This window comes from Camponotus vicinus, unplaced genomic scaffold (assembly GCF_025532165.1).
Source record: "Camponotus vicinus isolate PSW18456_S1 unplaced genomic scaffold, iyCamVici1.0 SCAF_1, whole genome shotgun sequence".
In the NCBI taxonomy this organism is placed as follows: domain Eukaryota; kingdom Metazoa; phylum Arthropoda; class Insecta; order Hymenoptera; family Formicidae; genus Camponotus; species Camponotus vicinus.
Genome location: NW_028141945.1, coordinates 31232919 through 31250706, shown reverse-complemented (window position 1 = coordinate 31250706; position 17788 = coordinate 31232919). Strand labels below are relative to the sequence as shown.

At 35.0% G+C, this 17788-nt stretch overlaps 3 protein-coding genes across 7 annotated transcripts; 1 reads left to right on the top strand and 2 right to left on the bottom strand.

Moving 5' to 3' along the window:
- Positions 1–28: 28 nt before the first annotated feature.
- Positions 29–5253, bottom strand: Pan3 (Poly(A) specific ribonuclease subunit PAN3). 3 transcript variants are annotated; one of them, XR_014435352.1, is made up of 10 exons: positions 5005–5253; positions 3846–4113; positions 3503–3763; positions 3044–3419; positions 2825–2941; positions 2514–2753; positions 2055–2337; positions 1449–1803; positions 1174–1347; positions 29–162 (listed from the first exon to the last, which is right to left on the bottom strand). XR_014435352.1 is itself a non-coding variant. In XM_083079867.1 (9 exons), exons 2-9 carry the CDS (start codon positions 3921–3923, stop codon positions 1231–1233), a joined length of 1827 nt encoding a protein of 608 aa, XP_082935993.1. In that variant the 5' UTR covers positions 3924–4113; positions 5005–5253; the 3' UTR covers positions 461–1230. The 3 variants fall into 3 exon arrangements, 2 of the variants coding, with proteins under 2 accessions (XP_082935993.1, XP_082936001.1); XM_083079867.1 differs by lacking the exon at positions 29–162 and having other exon boundaries at positions 461–1347; XM_083079875.1 differs by lacking the exons at positions 29–162; positions 5005–5253 and adding an exon at positions 4766–4947 and having other exon boundaries at positions 461–1347.
- Positions 4262–8210, top strand: Rpb10 (DNA-directed RNA polymerases I, II, and III subunit Rpb10). Of its 2 annotated transcripts, none has more exons than XR_014435432.1 (2): positions 4262–5090; positions 6640–8210. XR_014435432.1 is itself a non-coding variant. In XM_083080228.1 (2 exons), the coding sequence occupies exons 1-2, from the start codon at positions 6091–6093 to the stop codon at positions 6746–6748; spliced, it is 204 nt and encodes a 67-aa protein (XP_082936354.1). In that variant the 5' UTR covers positions 5832–6090; the 3' UTR covers positions 6749–8210. The 2 variants fall into 2 exon arrangements, 1 of the variants encoding a protein (XP_082936354.1); XM_083080228.1 differs by lacking the exon at positions 4262–5090 and adding an exon at positions 5832–6185.
- On the bottom strand, positions 7129–17269 carry Path (solute carrier family 36 member pathetic). 2 transcript variants are annotated; one of them, XM_083079934.1, is made up of 9 exons: positions 17060–17269; positions 11033–11075; positions 10796–10881; positions 10578–10676; positions 9737–9887; positions 9441–9562; positions 8811–9359; positions 8552–8718; positions 7129–8463 (listed from the first exon to the last, which is right to left on the bottom strand). In XM_083079934.1, the coding sequence occupies exons 2-9, from the start codon at positions 11033–11035 to the stop codon at positions 8222–8224; spliced, it is 1419 nt and encodes a 472-aa protein (XP_082936060.1). In that variant the 5' UTR covers positions 11036–11075; positions 17060–17269; the 3' UTR covers positions 7129–8221. The 2 variants fall into 2 exon arrangements, with proteins under 2 accessions (XP_082936060.1, XP_082936069.1); XM_083079943.1 differs by lacking the exon at positions 17060–17269 and adding an exon at positions 16024–16180.
- Between the last annotated feature and the right edge of the window lie 519 nt (positions 17270–17788).

The following is a 17788-nucleotide window of genomic DNA, read 5'->3' as shown; positions in this document are numbered from 1 at the left end:
TGTTGCTGCCGCCACTGGCACTGCCGCCGCCGCCGCCGACCGGAGTTATCCCCCTCCCCGGGATCGGTCGTGGCATCCCTCAGGCGCCACGCATATCCTCCCCGCTCCGTTTGCCAATCTTCTTCCCCTTCTTCGCCATCGTCACCATGGTGATCATCCCTCCTAGGAAAGAGAAAGGCGAGACTGGATAAATAGAAATAGAACCAGAACCATGGAGAGAGAATTATATAGGATGTTTCAAAAATCAAATTAGAGTCCTTATAGAAGTATATTTGCGCGTCTCTCTTGTTGAAAGTTAATTTCAACTTTTTAAATTTCAGGAATATAAGAGATATATCATGACAATTTTTCTCGATTGTAATTATAGGTGTAATTACATATATACATACATTAAGAAAGGATAGAGAAATTAAAATCATTTTCTGGTGATGGGTGAGAAATGACAATTCATTAGTTAGGATTGCTTTCAAAAATAAACATTTATTTCAAAATTAATGCTTACCATTAATGCTGTATCCTAAAAACTAAGGTCTCTATCCTAGACACCGAGTGTGTTTAGGTGTTGTCTTAAGAAGATTCCTTAAGAATTTACTGCATTGTTGCGTACAGTTTTGTTTGTTTTTTTTTAATTTTATATATATATATATATATATATATATATATATATATATATATAGTACCGTAATGGGTTTTAGAGCGAATCCAAACCTTAACTGATTCGCAAAATCACATGATACCTCCTCTTTCTCCTTCGAACTCACACTTTAAACTTTTAAGAGATCAAAACTCCAAAGAGATCCAAGAATCAATAGATACAGGAATTTAAAGACTCAAAAATCCAAGGATTTCATAATCTGACGAGAATTCTGAAATCCGTATGACTCAATACAAGTCTATATACAAAAATTCCAAAGTCTAAAGATTCTAAGATCCAAACTGGAAAATCCAAAAAAACCCAAAGAAAATTAAGGATTTATATCCTTAACACTTAAAAACCCGAAAATTTAACGTCTTATATTCTAAATGCAACGCATTTAATGCGGTCATATCTAATTGATTCGGCGAGCAAAATCATGTATACAAAACTGAGTTGCGCGTTATTTTTTATATCACCAAGCACAATTCGACAGTTCTGATTCTTCAGTAACTCGATAAAGAGTAAAATGATAGTACCGCTAAGTGATGATATCACATTTATGGTTCGGAGTATGCGCTATCGAGGACGCTTTCTTAAGCAGCATCTTTTGTAGATTGTACCAATTCTCCAAATGACGTTTCCAGACATTGTCGTAGCTCCGCGTAACTTACCACCAAAACACTTTGCTCATCTCGAGACATGAGACATATCTGTAATAATACATATTTTTTTACATATTTTACATATTTTTTTACATATTTTATGATTACTTTTTATGTACGTTCAATGAAAGATTATTAGAAATTTTTACCTTGTCTTGCGAGCCGGAATCGAGTTTGTTTAAACAGGCTACGACGTGCGCTAGATCCAACCAAGGCCTGCCATCCGCTGTTACTTGATGAAATACATAATCCCTAAACAATTTGAGCATGTAGCGATCGCCTGTCTCTGCCCATGTAGGTTCCATATTAAGCTCTGGCCTTTCATTGATGGTTGCCACTTTGACCAGTAACTTAAATAATCGTCCATTCTCCAATTCCTTGGCAAGTTCGTTTTCTAAAATGTCTAACTGCACTTGAGCAGTATCCAACTGTGTGTAAAATCGCGCACCAATCATCGGCATGAGATCCGTGACGCTTTTACGGGGTTGACTTGACAGCAAATATCTAAAAATTATATAGTTACAATGCTATTAAGGCTTTTGGCTCCTCAAGACACATTAAGATTATATTAAAAGACATTTTTTTCTTACATTATATCTCAAATAAATTATTTTTTTATTATAATTAGTATATTAGAGCCAATATAAATTTATAAAATATGCTAAAGATTTCTTTTTATTTCATAAATGTTACTGGAAGCTTTTTTTATCAAACAATGCTATTAAGGCTATTGATTGAAGAATTTATAAACATACAGAATAAGATTTCGAAGATCAGTGGAATAGGAACGTGTGATCAACTCGATGGAGGCTGACATATTGTCGCGATGGACGGCGATAAGACTCCGACATGCCAGCGCTAAGACTAGCTTGCCGAGTGCTACTAAATCCTCTTGCTGATAATGCGGGATGAGAGTGAGTGGATTCGCGGCGTTTCCATCTAAAGTGACCACGTCTGGAATGGCGACGCAACTTAAACGAAGTCGCGTTTGTGATGTAAGTAGTACCTTAGTGGGATCTAAGCATCTGTACGCCAAGCCTGTGAAGCGCGTAAATAAGACTAATGTAAGCTAATGATATAAATTGAGTAAGAAATAAAGATTTTTAAAGATTCATGGATGTAATAAAGTTAAACTTGATAAGATTTTGTAACAGAACATATCTTTAAGAAAAAAGAAAAGTGGACAAGAACAGTAAAATAATATGTATACTAACCAGCAGCATGAATAACGCGAAATGCGGCAGTGAGTTGAATGATATAGCTCCAAATAACGCTTTCTGGTAGCATACTACTATGCTGCTGCCTTAGAATAGTATTCTTGGTGTGACTATAAGGCCGTGGCGCATTGGGATCCGACGAGAACGGGTCGGTGTAACCATTAAGTTCGGTCGAGGCGAAATGCTTATTTAGTAACGTCTCCGAAGCGGGATGATAATCGTATACGAAAACCATGGCTAAAAAAAATGAAACCTATGAGATTATGCAAGACATACACATAGAGAGATTGCGCTTTTTAAATACGGACAATGATCGCCGAATGCTTTGGTGGTGAAGACTTCTCTTAGCTGAACTAGATTCGTGTGTATTAGCCGTTTCCACATGTCGACCAGTACTGTACACTTTGTGTTGGCAAGTCGGAAATCTATAAGCATCAAATCCAATTTCGTCAAGTGCCAAACTGACTATTATCGGAAAGAGCGAGGGAGAGGGGGTTCTATGGAACACCAGCGAAATTTAAACTCACCGTGCACACGACGTAAACAGAATCGCGTGCCAGTTTTGATATTGGTGGCCTTGTACGTAGAAGTTTGATATCCAAGGACCGTCGAGGCGGGTTTATGCAGTGGTTCTAAGGGACATAACTCATGGTAATTGTCAACCTCGTTGGGCAAGTCAGGAAATCGTACCACATCAGGCTGTGCCAATGTTAGCACATTCTTCTGCAGGATATCAAGCCGTAGACTCTCGCTGATAAAAAAGCTAGGAGCAGCTTGAGGGGGTGGGGTGGAGGGAGCGGAGGAATTATTAGATGAAGGTGGTTTCGTGGCTTTCACAGGTTGCAGATGCGAAGGTGTACCTGGATAAACATAGCCAATCTGTCCTGGTGCTATGTGTCCGATCTAATATGGAAAAATGATACAAGAATTTTACAAATGTTATTCCCATTTTATTACTTAAGATAAATAAAGAGGTTTATGCTTACAGCTTCAGTGCCATCTTCTGTTCCAACAGCATCGCTAGTTGCATTTCCAAAATAAAAATATGTAGTGCCACCTACATTTTCTTGCGAATGCGTATAGGAATTGTTAAAGAGATTCGGCGAGCTGCTATTACTGCCTGTAAGGCCTCTCCCTGGCACAAATTCAGGACTGGCAGTTACCTTTTTTTGCGAATCCAAAGAAAGATTGGATAAGTGCTTGGTCACTGAATTTGTGCTCAATGTTATGCCAGGACTTGGACGATTCTATCGATGAAAAAAAATTTATACAAAGAAGAATCATTCAAAGCACCCTTATATTATCGCTAATATAAAAATAATCGATTACCATGTAGGTAGCAAGCTTGGATTCCAATGGAACTCCATTTGTTTGGGGAGTATATGGAACAAATATTGATGGATCCATCGCTTCCTCAACCACTGCATTTACTACTTTCGTTCTTACTCTCTTTCACTCTTACTCCTTGTATTGTCCTCGATTAAATTCACCACGCACTTTCTTCTCTCACTGACTTTTATACAAAGTGCTTTATCTTGAAATTTTCTTCTCTTTATCTTGCAAGTATAAATCAGAACTCCATTCTCTTGTAACATATCTTTAAAAATAAATAATAAAATTCACAAAACCATATAAAAATATAAGGCAAAATAAAAAAATATAAGTATGCCCTTTAATGTACGTTTAATAATAAATCTATCATCAATGTAGGTACAATTTCTTTTTTAAGATTTCTGCAAATTCAATATCAGCACAGATATATCTACTCATAATTATCTAACAAGAATGATTTCTGTTGTAAAATGAAAGATTCAGTAGCTGCAAATCTACGTATATATCACTCTAAACAATATACACCTAATATACCTTGACTAAAAATGAATTGTACATAAAGCAAACCTATGGTTATGCCTATAGTTTCTTCTTAGGGTCACAACATTACAGAAAAGGGGATCAAGAGAACAATAGTAACGGACGAAAATAAAGAAACGCGAACGGGCACGACGACAGGTCGGATACGAGGGCTGGCATGACGAAGGAAAATAAAGAAGAGGCGAGAGAGCGCGAAGGAGCTAGGTGTAATGGCAGCTGATTATGACAAGAGGCCGACGGGAAGAGCGCGCGACGACGAACAATGCACTCGGTTCGACTCGGCTTCGCGAACGCACGCCCGTGGTGGCGCGGGGTCAAACGCGAGAAACAGACGCCGATACGATGCTGGCGATGGGAGGCCGAACGCGCGAGTATACCTTGAATACTCGAATCGTCGACATAACCCATTCGTTGTCACCGCTCTGTCGGGTCGCGGGTCGCAGCTGTGCCGTGTGCTATGCGTCGCTGAATAAGCGACGCAACGCCGCGGAAATTCCGCGGCTCGTCGCCGTAGTCGGCGGTGACGGACGGACGGACGGACAGACGGATGGATGGACGGACGGACGGACGGACGAGGACAAATCGCCGCTCTCTCTCCCCTCGGTGCGATTCTTACAGCGAAGATCCCGTGCGATAGATGGTGGCCGACCACAGTGTCACAGCATTGCACAGCATCTCTTCCATTCAGTGGACGAAATAAAGGTGAAAGCGCACGCACCGCTTTGCTCCGGCCTGATGCCGCCCGATGCCGTCTGATACGTACGTACCGTACCTACGTACGTGCGTGTTTACGGTGCAGGCTCTCTCTCCCCATTTTCTCCCCCTCTTCCTCGGGCTTCTTCCGCTACCTATGTGTGCGTGTATCGTCGCCGCTATCCAGATCGCGGCCTTTTCCTCCCCCCTCGCCCCCTCCGCCTACCCTCCTTCTCGCGAAAGCGCGCGCTCCCGCCAGCCATCGCGGTCCCTTCGATCGCAGCTGTCCGTGTTCGTGTCCCGCGTAGCTGTAGCCTGTCTCTTCTAGCGTGGAAGAATGGCGGCTGCCTGTCGCGACGCTTTCGAGCAACGTTCGCTCGAGTCTCTTGCCTCTTTTAGTATACTCGACGAGGGAAAGATTCCCCATCGATAGAAATGGAATTTCCACTTACGGGGAGAAAAAAAAGCGCGATACGCATGTGTCGCACGTATGCCGTGCATCGAATACCTCGGAGCTGTTTGTACGCACAGCGTGTCTTCTACGTGGAAAGGACGTTTGAAAGTCAACATGCGCGAAATTTTTTTTCCCGATAACTGACGAAGAGAAATAATATTTTCTGAGCATAGCTATAAATATGCATATTTCGATTTCGAGAAAATCTCAATACGATAGACAATCGAAATGTATTTTCGATTTTATTTATGTTAATTAATTTTAAAAAGTTGATCTTATATAAATTATGTTCTCTCTCTTATGTTTTATAAACTATAAAGAAGACAAAATATCATTTGCCTAATATTCGCATACGATTTTGTAAAAAATAAAAAATATTAGTCAAAAATGTTTAAAAATATTTCAACAATCACTCTGAAGTTGCTTGCGAATCAGTGGCGCCTCTAGCAACGGTGCTAGCAACTATAATGTTTCTCGCACTTTCTCGATGTTTGGCGTGAGACGCATGGTGTGAGGCATCGACGAGCTGTGAAAAAAAATTAAAAATCAAAAACAATGATCATTCCTGTGCGTTGCTTTACGTGTGGAAAAGTAATTGGTAACAAATGGGAGGCATATCTCGGACTTCTTCAGGCAGAATACACGGAAGGGTAATGTTTCTATGTTTGAAATCTCAATTTCTAACCTCGCGAGATTGTGAAATTGAATTGTTAACTCACATTTTTTCCTCCTATTTGTGTCGCAATTTTAGCTTTCTGTTAGAAAAAATCTGCAAAAATTTATATTTCTTGACATTTGTAGAAAATAATTATATGCAACAAAAGTTAAAAAATTTTAAACATTTTTCTTTTATTAATTAAGAAGGAGGAATAATAGAATTATTCCTCCTTCTTAATTAATAAAGACCCTCCGTCTTTGAGATATTCTATTATTAAAATATCAATAGAGTCAAAATGATCCAATGACTTTTAAGGATTAATTTTATCGCTAACGTTGTATATTATTCTCGACAGTTGTCTATTTTATTCTAAAAATGATATTGGTATTAAATCTCGTAAGTTGACAAAATCAGATAATCTGATAAAGATGATTTATATGTTTTAGAGATGCTTTGGATGCGCTTGGTCTCAAAAGATATTGTTGCCGCAGGATGCTACTTGGACATGTAGATCTAATTGAAAAGTTACTTAACTATGCACCACTAGAGAAATAATATTCAACTATTGGATATTTAACATCGATAAAATTTTACATCTCTATTTCTTGAACATATTTTGAAAATACATCTTTGTAAATACATAAAATTTGTGTAAGTCTTTAATAAGACATTTAAATTAGTCTAATTTCTAATCTCCTTCTCTCTCTTAAAATCTCATTATAATTATGTAATAAAAATGTAAAACAGCATTGTTTACGTATAATTTATTTGTGATAAGTATATTTTATTAAGAAAAAGAAAAAGATTTAAAAATATTGTATTTGCTCTCACAAATGGATAATTTTTTAATTTTGTATAATTTCTGATAAAATACAGTTACAATAGCAATGCTGCATGTAAGATAAAGAATGAAAAATATAAGTTGAAGAGCAATGTCTTTTTTACAAAATGTAAAATTATTTTTATTTCATAACCTTGATCAATGCCATGTGTTACAATTTTCTGTTACAAATGGTAGAACTTTTACTTATACAAATATTTATCTGTTCATAAAAAAGTCAGTGTAACATATATATTCTGTGTATGCGTGTGTACTTGGTTCTCAAAAAAGCATATTTTAATGTTCTTTTTAAATGCAATGCTGGAAGACTGCCTGACTATGCTTGAGCAATATTTCTTTTATAATGCAAATAACACGCATTCAATGCACTCACACAGAATCTGTTATTTTTTCTTGGAATGCGTTTTTTAATTCTTGATTCAATAATCTTTTTCGTAAAAATATATTTTTTTACTAATATAATATTAAATATTAACATACATATCAGATATAAAAGATAATGTTATATTGTAAATTTTAGTAAATTTAGTAAAACATGTCTAATATTGTTTTTTTTTTTTTTATCAAAATATCTTTCTGCAAGGCAAGATAGAGATAATTTGCAGATCAATTACAATTAAATTTCTTTAATTACAATTTTGTATAAATGCAATTTTGTATAAATTTTGTATAATTGTATAACAATATCAAAACTTCTGTTTTTATATCGTAGAATTAAATAGTATATAATAGACGTTATTTTCGATAATATACAAATCATTTTCTAAAGAAACTATGTTTCTTAGAATACTCGTATATCTCACACGCGAGCGCAATAATTTATTCATGCTTTGCAGCAGAGTTTCTCCTGCTAAGTGAATACTGCCATTATTCCTACATCTACATTTGTTTATCATTTCTAACTTATGCATACTTATACATTATCTTAGACAAGTACAAATTTTCTATATTTTGTCAGAGAATTTCAAGAATAAGAGAAAATTTGAACTAATTATGTAATTCAAATCCTTCGTCTCTGTTTAAAAGTTCACTGACACCCGCCCGTGAGCGTAATGTTTGATTTACATCTGATTTATTCCAATATCGTTAATTGTATGGATGGAGCAGATCTAAGATATGATAGAAAAATTCATTGTATACCCGCTAAATCATTTGCACTAAGTAAAAAAAAGAAAATATTCTTTCCATCAAGCATACAATTTCATAATGTCCATTATGGCACCGCGCGATCCAAATATTAATGCCACCACACCTATCACGCATATAATTACATTCTTTAAAGCCACCCAATTTCCTGGTCCAAAGCCGACATCCCAATAAGTTACAGTCTCGATGAATACCGGAATGAGGAGGCCCAAAATGGAAAAACAAAATGCACCAATCAGTCCGATGAACGGTTCGATGGTCGGCACTGCTATGGCAAGAAGACCTGGGCAACGATTACCTCATATTATATCATCATCAGTTTATAACATTTCAAAAATAATTTGAAAAATAAGATGTTTCTGAGTGCTTACCTGCACCAATTACTAGTACCGTTCTCATGATATAATTAGCTAAAAGTGGTTTCTTCTCAAAGTGATGTTTTATAAGATTCCACCCAATATCGAGGCACACGTAAAATTGCAGACCGAAAGTGCAAAACACAGCCAGGGCGATCAAAACCTTTACTACTTGTGCCGCTCTGTGAAAAAGTTGATCACAAAAATATAAAAGAAAGCTGACATCAGGTGTATACATGCGTAAATTTAATTCTTAATCAATTTGATATCTTACATTTCTTCTGTCGGTAGATTAAGGGTGATGCTACCTAGCGTTTCGTCTTGATACTTGACGTATCCGAGAAATCCAAGGAAAATGTACACAAGCGTAACGCCAGACATTCCCTTGTTAAGAACTCCGCAGATTCCCACAAAGTGCTGTGGCGTTTTCATGCTATTCTCCAAAGGCATCACCACACCGATTGCCTCCATGGCGAAGACAGTAATGCTGAAGAATTGCGGGAAGGTCTCGATCGTTCCTACCAGAGGTATCGAAGACAACGGCGGTAAATCCCAGACGAGATAGTAGAACGTTATTCCCAGTCCTACTCCCATAAAGATGTTTGCCACCATCGAAACCGGCGCCAAATACTTCAAGTCGGGTACCCAACTGAGTAGAATTAACGGTACTAATAAATAGGCGGTGATCCACCGGATACTATATTCGCCAGCGTCGCTATCTTGATAATGTTCGATAATTTGTTTGAAGTTGGCAGCCACGATTACCGCGTACACGCTGCAGGTGCCGAAGTATGTGACGAACAGACTGATTTGAATAAGATATCTATAAAAGAGAAAGAGAGAAATTCAGTTTTAAAGAATAGTTGCTTTAGAAATTCGTACATTCGAAGAATAAAACTAATACCTAGAAGGTTTCGCGAACTTCCTCGCCCATTGAGGTCCTTTATCGAAAGCCACCTCGGCTACCTCAGCAAATCCCATTTCTGTTTTACGAGTTTTGTGGTAAAGTAAGTGTGCGCATTTAACCTGGAAATGAATTATAGATATTGTTAGAGAAATCAAATTAGAATATTATTACATTTGTATACGCATGCTGATATAGCGATTGCATTGTTACATTCAAGGAACTAAATTTAGCTATTTCCTGAGCGCTAATAATGTAACAATATATATACAAATTCTTATCTGTCAGAAACTCACCAGAATATACGCACAGTGCGTGCATACAAATGCGACAAGTATCGTAGCAAAGATACCCAATAGTAATCCGGCATTTTTGAAAGCTATAGGCATAGCCAAGATGCCACTGCCAAGAGAGGCCTTCAATAAGTGCGTCAATGTATCGCAATCCCTGAAAGTATCATCTATCGGTTACACACATCGGTTACACACATCAATTGCATAATTTCTGTCAACATCAATGATCAACAAAAAAATTAATTTTATAGTTCTAAGGTGGAATTACAAGTGCTTCACGTATCACGTTTCTATCATGTTACAAATCTATTGGTAACCGTATTACCCAACTATTAAAGAGACGAAATATATAACGCAAACCGCAATGTACTTTATTCATGACGGTAAATATAGACGAGTCATGTAAGATAATTATAATGCGGATGGATGTGTGAATAAATAATAAATGCACGCAAACAGCGTATAAGTCATATAAGTCATATATCGGATTGAAATAATAGGTCAAAGTTAGTGGAATTTCATATCTGACGTATTTTTTATTGCGTTTAATCTATCTGAAGAGAGATTTACATAACGAAAGAAATGAAATTGATATTTTCTATTATTTTTAACTGATATCATTAAGATACGAATGTATGTGTGTGTGTGTGTGTGTGTGTGTGTGTGTGTGTGTGTTCTTTTGTATTTACTCTGCTTGCAATTATTATATATGTTTTGTTATTCTTTGAATATACTTTTGAATCTGCAAAGACGAAACTTGCTCAAATATATTCAAATACAAAATATTTAGAAGCAATGTGAAAGGCAATCTAAATCAATCACGATTAAAAAAAATATTTCTTACGTCGTTGGATTGTCAACTTTGCGTTCCGCAAAGGGATCGAAACTCTTCTCATCGGCCAGCGCGGCTTCAACGTCGCGCGACGCGACTTGTACTTTATATCTGAAACAAATACATATATAATTTTTAATAATTCGTCATTTATATGTTACGCTCATATTTTCAATCAATCACATAAAATGGATTTTGTTTCTCAAGTGATATCAATTGGATTATCTTACTTGGCAGATAGGACGCCATCCTTGAGATTAGATCCATCCTGAGGCAGAAAAGTTTCCAACTCCGTCGGCGTCTTATCGTTTTCCGTCTACGTCAAAAACACAATGAATAATTAATAATTGCGACTTTATTCATGACGACAAACAAATCGTGCAAGATAATTATGACGCGAATAGATGTGAATAAATAATTAAGCGTGCACAAATAACAGATAAGTCGTATGTTGGATTGAGACTTACCATCGTAGCTCCCTTGTAGATATGTTATCTGCGCTGCTATTACCTGAAAAACATGTAAAAGAGACATTGAATGAAATTCTCTTTATCATGTTTATTATCATACTTTATGAAAAATATGAATTTTACAAAAGCACGCGAAACTTTTAAAAGAAGTTTGTATAAAAGAGGTATTATCGCTTTGAATTCATGTTTTTTGGAGAATAGTTTCTTTTTTTCCTGTTTCTTCTACGATGCAAATGCAAGAGGAATAGCAAATACAAAACAAGATATCTATCAAATCTATTATCAACAGCTACAACTATCTTGTATTTATAGCTGTCACTTTTGAAACGAATCCAGTGAAAATTTATCTTGCAAAATTGTTATAATTTATCTCAATCTTGTGGTTTTATAGATTGATATATCAACTTGTTGCAATATGTATTATAAATAATACATATCGTTAACTTTCTGTTTATTCTGTAAAAACTTTTATTACGATTACGTGAGATTTTTCCTCTAAAAAAGCAAACTAGAAAAGAGTTATTGTGTACATTGGAGTTCTCGTTAACATAACATCCTTATTTAAGTAATGTCTTTGTATATATATATATATGCAATTTTGACCACAACATAAAAATACATTATTAAGAAAATCTTTTTATTAATGACAATTTGACCACATCGACATAAAATATGTACATTAAAAAAGTAATGTCCTTATTAAGTGGTTTGACCACATCAATATGAAAAATACGAGGGAATCTTTATGATCTGCATAATATTTTCCGCTCTTGGCGCCGCTCGTTTCTATCTCCGCTTTTGTGACACTCGTAACAATCAGAAGCGTAATATTATTTATACACCTAGAGGCATAATATTATTTATACGTGCATTGTCACAATTCAATTGGACAAGATTATATTATGTATGTAACGTCACACAAAAGAATGTTAACTTTGACCACTTCCGGGTTCGCGAACTCGATCTTACTCGAACAAAGGGAACAATTGTGCATTTGTGTGGGTGGGTTTAGATAAGCGCGGCAATATACCATTTTGATTATTATATTAAAAGAAGAAAAAACGGGTATAAAATTAAATGCGACCAAAAAGTGACCGAGTTTTCAGGATAGAATTTTTTCCACACATTTTTTTCCATATGATATTTTTCGAGTAATAGTACCCTAAGACGAGTCAAATTACGGATGCTCGTCTACAATAAATGGTAAAGTCGAGATGCCAAGAAGAAAGAACTTCTCTCAAGTTTCTCTCACTCAAAATTTTAAGGATCGCGTAGATCCAAAAGATGAGTCACAAAAAGATCGCTTGCTCAATTTTTAGCTTTTACAACGCATTAAAACTTGCTAAAAATATTATAAAACATAATTTATATTTATAATTATATTTATATAATTATAAATAATTATATTTTAAATAATTATATAATTATATTTATATAATTATAAATATATTTTATTGCAGTATTAAAAAGGAATTTTCGTAAATCATGTTGCTTGAATAATATTGCAAAATCATGTTGCTTGAAAATTATTAGAAAATCAAATTATATAAGTACGTTTCATTATAGTTTTACTTTTGTTATCTTTAATTATTATACTTCTTCATATCTATTTCATATTTATTATTTTTTGTTATCTTAAGAATTAAAATTTATAAAATTATCAAAAATATATTATTAGATAATAGAACGTATTGTAAAAGATATGATTAGATAATAGAATGTATTATAAAAGAAGCATACAGAGAATTCATAATAAATGCAAATTTCCTATTTCAACATATGTTCAAGTGTTGAATCGAATGATGGTATCATAATTTAGAATCATAATTTAGTATGATAGTATCATAATTTAGAATGATAGTATCATAATTTAGAATGATGGTATCATAATTTAGATTCAATTAGCGATAATTGCATTAGTGATCACGAGTGTTGATTGTAGTTTGCGATAGTAATTTTTAATTGTCGGATAATATCGAACCAGGATTAAAAATAAAAATAACGAATGAATAATTCATTGATCATCGATATTATTTCGCTAGATGTTGTATTTTAAAAGTTTCCACGAGTCTCGAAGACTTTGGTATTCGTTCACGAATATCAGAAACATAGTAGAGATGGAAATCAAATCTTTGCTTTGATACTATTTCGAAATCGATCATACCCTTCATTTACGCATGATTACCGAATATCTACTATAAATGATATCGACACATTCTCACTGTTTTAGTATTGTCCATTATACATTGGTGACTAATATCCTGTTACATAAGATAGCACTTAAATTGGCAAGACATAATCAAGTGTGAAATAATTGTAGTTCGATGATATATGAATAACACAAAGCGACATATAAGATATCGACAGATTCTTGGCCTCTCGCGACATAAGCAGAATAGAAAGCTTCAAGTTGTAGGACAAGGTTTGCGATCCTCGATCTAATTGTACGGCTAAAAGTCAATCAGATATCGGGCGCTGGCTATTTGTAATTATATTAAAGTGATATTGATTTCATCATTTTGCAAGCGATCTGACGAAACAGAGCTCGATAATGAATTACGCTTATAATGAGACAAATGACCAAGTCATCGTAATGAATTTGATCAATTAACGTGTGTCAGTTTATTCTTTTAATTCTCGTGACAATTAGGTCGGTCATTAAACCCTAACATAATATTAACCCTAACATATAATTTTCTATTATGATTAATCCTGCGTTTACAATCTGATCTGATCGTTTTTGCAGATAGTATAAAAAATAACAATCAACATATATATTAATTTATTATTAATTTTATATAAATTACAATATTATTAATTTGAAACGTGAACGTAAATCAACTATCATATATATATATACTAATCAATTTGATCTAATTAATTTTCGACTAATTTTTGATCACGAAGTAATAACTAGAATATTGTGAATTTTGACTGAACGTAGACTAGTTATCATTTATCATTTACTAATCAATTTATCTTATCCAATGCTCTTGAATAATTATCGGACAGAAAATAACCAGAATATTGTGAGTTTTGACTGAACATAAACTAGTTATTATTTAGTTAAAAATATATGTTTAGATAAAATCTTACTTAAATTTTATTTAGGTACTAATCAGTATATAGATAATTTTATTTGTTAATAATTAACGCTGCTTTAAAAAAAACCATTTTCTAGATACAAAACAGCAAAAAATAAAAAGAAATAAATTTTTAATACCTGACGTTGTGTTTAAAAAAAGATTTCCTGGAGAAAAACTAATTGAAAAATGCACTTTTTGCACAGCGCCAGCTATTAAAAATTATTTATTTTTTAAAATAACCGGCGCTATAATAAAGCTAATACTAATTTATCAATCGGTCTATCCATTTGGCTTGACTAGTTTCTGGTCATTTTTTCCAAGAAAATGCTTTTTTAACATAGTGCTATCTATTAAAAAATAACATTGTCTCTGCTGATTTTAATAGCTAGCCATTAAATAGAACTTTATCTAAACAGAATTTTTTACTCAGACATGCGTTAAACATTTATTATAGAAGTAAATTCAACATAGTAATAATTGGTCAGTTTGTAACTTGTAATCAGTTTTTTCTCAAACTACATTTTTCTACTCAGAGATTAATCTATTTTCGTCAAGTTTGGAGGAAAAAATTAATTTTAACGAATAAAAAAAAGAGTTTCTCCAAATTACAAATAAGAACTGTCTATATTTTATCCTACGTATCGTTCAGTCGAGGAATATGACGTCGTTATGTAAAACCACAAAAAATCTAAGGTCACGTTTCTCGTATGGTGTTCGTATGCTTAATGTATGAGCGCCACATCACGCATAATACTGATAATTTTTTCTTAAAATATATATATATATAGAGCATATAAAAAATATAGCATATAAAAAAATATATGCTATATTTTAATTTAAAATAATCAGTATTGTGTAATGTGACGCTCACGCAGATATGTGTGTGTGTGTGTGTGTGTGTGTGTGTGTGTGTGTGTGTGTGTGTGTGTGTGTATATATATATAATTATAAATATTTAAAATAGTAAAGTAATTAATATTAACGAAATAATGCTTTTAAATAAAAAACATACATATCTGAAATAAAGAATATTTTATACTTTAAATGTCTGACAATTAAGATAAATGAAAACTAAATTCAAACATATTTGATATATTTGCTGCATAAAAACAGTTTCTTCCTGAGGCCATCAAGTATAATTCCATGCGATAACTAAAAACGAAACGGATAATGTGTGTAATGCTAAGATAAAGAATAGTTTTATAAAATAAATATTATTTTGCAAATATCGTTCAGTGAACGCAAGTTGACGTGGCAACTATCTATTCATCTTATCATAAGCGTCCGTTTCGCTCAGAGTTCGTGACAGGTATGCCTTTCGATTTTACTATTACGGTGAATCAATGACGGATAAGTACCGATTATGAGGCTAAACGAGTTGAAGTAGAAATTTGGCTGTCTGCCAGTGAAATGTACAATAAGTCGAAATTGTACATGATCGACTATTACCCGGCTACGAAGGTATTTACAAGTAACTAAATATAATTATAATTGGCCCAATTTATACTTATCTTTTACGTAGAGATAAAATTAAAATAAAGAATGATATTTTCGTGTACGTATGCTTTAATTTCATTTTAAGAATCTACAGAAAGATACGAGGAAATCTTTTAAGATACGAGGAAATCTTTTAAGATTTGTAGGAAAATCTAGATCATGATATATATCTAAGAATATACTAAAGATACCTGAGGTATCGCTAAATATACCCAACGGTTCCGCGATTCCCCAGGTGTCGATTTTATATGACATTTCCAACTTAAAACTTAAATGCCATATATGCAAAAAAATAACACGTAAAAATTCAACGCGACGTGAAAACATCTAATTCTCTGGCGCAGAAAAAACGATATCGAATTCTAAAATTGTAAGATGTCGAGTTAGCTAATTTTTTCAACATACTTTTAAATCGAAGAATACATTGAGAGTAGTTTGTCACCGGTGTAATATTTCGCAAGTTGAAGAATGTGTTAACGCATTACTGACAACTGCAAGATATAGAAGTCCAATAATCTAAACAATCCGATGCAGTTTACATTTCAATTAAGAACGGTGGTAAATACTTCTTTGTGAACTTCTATTTGACAACTGCAGAAAAACTATTGTACGTAGCTGTATTTTACACACAACTGTCTTTTCCCTCTCCTCGCGCGTCTACATCGAGTCACACATCTGTGTCCTCTCATTATTATATCGATAAATTTTTGTGACGATAACGTTGCGAGAAAGATGTGGCCGAGCGACTATGGATGCTCGTCCGAAATATCGGCAAATAATTACATCATGCAAAACTTGCGTGAGATAAGAAGGCCCATACAAGTCGCGCCTACACGTGGTCGCTTTGACGAACAATTGCTCCGAAACCATCATGTGATTTAATTTAAATTTGACAACCGAAAAACGTTTAAAATATAATAATTAATTGATAGTATCTTTTGATTGAAGCATGATATATAACGTTATATAATAATGACGATATTAATGATAACGGTAATTACAAGTAATGTGTTACAAAAAGTAATAATGGTGAGAATGATTTACGATAACATCATGCAACGTGACGCAATGTCAGTAGAAATTGTAATTGTCTATGCTAAAAATAAAAGATAGCGCGAAAAGTGAGAGACAATTTTTCTTATTTGAAAGAAAAGTATTTAGAAAATTATTTTTTATACAACAATCATTAATCTTCGTGACTTTTTTACTTTGTAACTCTTTCGCGCTTCGGTTCGCGATCGATCATTATATTCTCTTTTTCTCTGCGACTCGCCTTTTCCACGACCCTACCTTTCCACGAATTTTCCAATCTCGTCGTAACGGTACCAAAAATACCATCACGACGCGGGAAAATGCACGAGGGACGCGAACGGAGTTCTCGCGATCCGGTTAGCCCACGAGGGCCAGGTAACAATCGATGGAATCGATTAGGAATACTCACTTGTCGAGTCACCGCTCGTTATACGTCAGCTTCTACGTTCTGGCAAGAATTCAAGAAACCCGTCGTCCTGGTGATTACCTCATTCCCGTGTATATTCCGCTATATCCGACGATCAGCGCGAGTTTCGGAGCACGCCGAATTTGCCTACGCACCAACGCACGAACCGTTCAAAGGACTGCCGCCGACTGCCGCTTGCCGTCTTCGCCGCCGCGTCTTTACCACCGTCACTGCCACCTCCCGCGGGTCCCCTCGTCGCCGTCGCCGTCGCCGTCGCAGCTGTATTCCGAGGTTTTGCGGCAGAGGTCGTCGCTCGATCGCCGCGGCCGATTTCCGCCGGTCGCCTCTTCTTTCCAATGCCATCCAACGCGGACGATACGAATCCCGAATAAAAATGAGTTCGATAAAACTGTAGGAATTGTAGAATTTTCAGATTAAATTGAATCTACGAGAGCCCGAGATATTTCGCGATCGAGACCCTCGCGCGTTATCACGTTCTATTTTTAGGATTTTTTTTTAGACGCAGCATCTCTCGTACTTTGCTCTCGGCTCCGCGTCGGGAGGAATAGTCTCGCTGTATATGTTCTATAATTGCGAGCGAGAGGCTCGTATTTAAAAATTGACGAACTCAGGAGGTGAACCCTTATGCCATCCCTCACCTAAATCGGTATCGTGTGACCTGCTAGAGCGAGAAGCCAGAAATGGTAGGCGCGTGCAACACACACGCGTCTA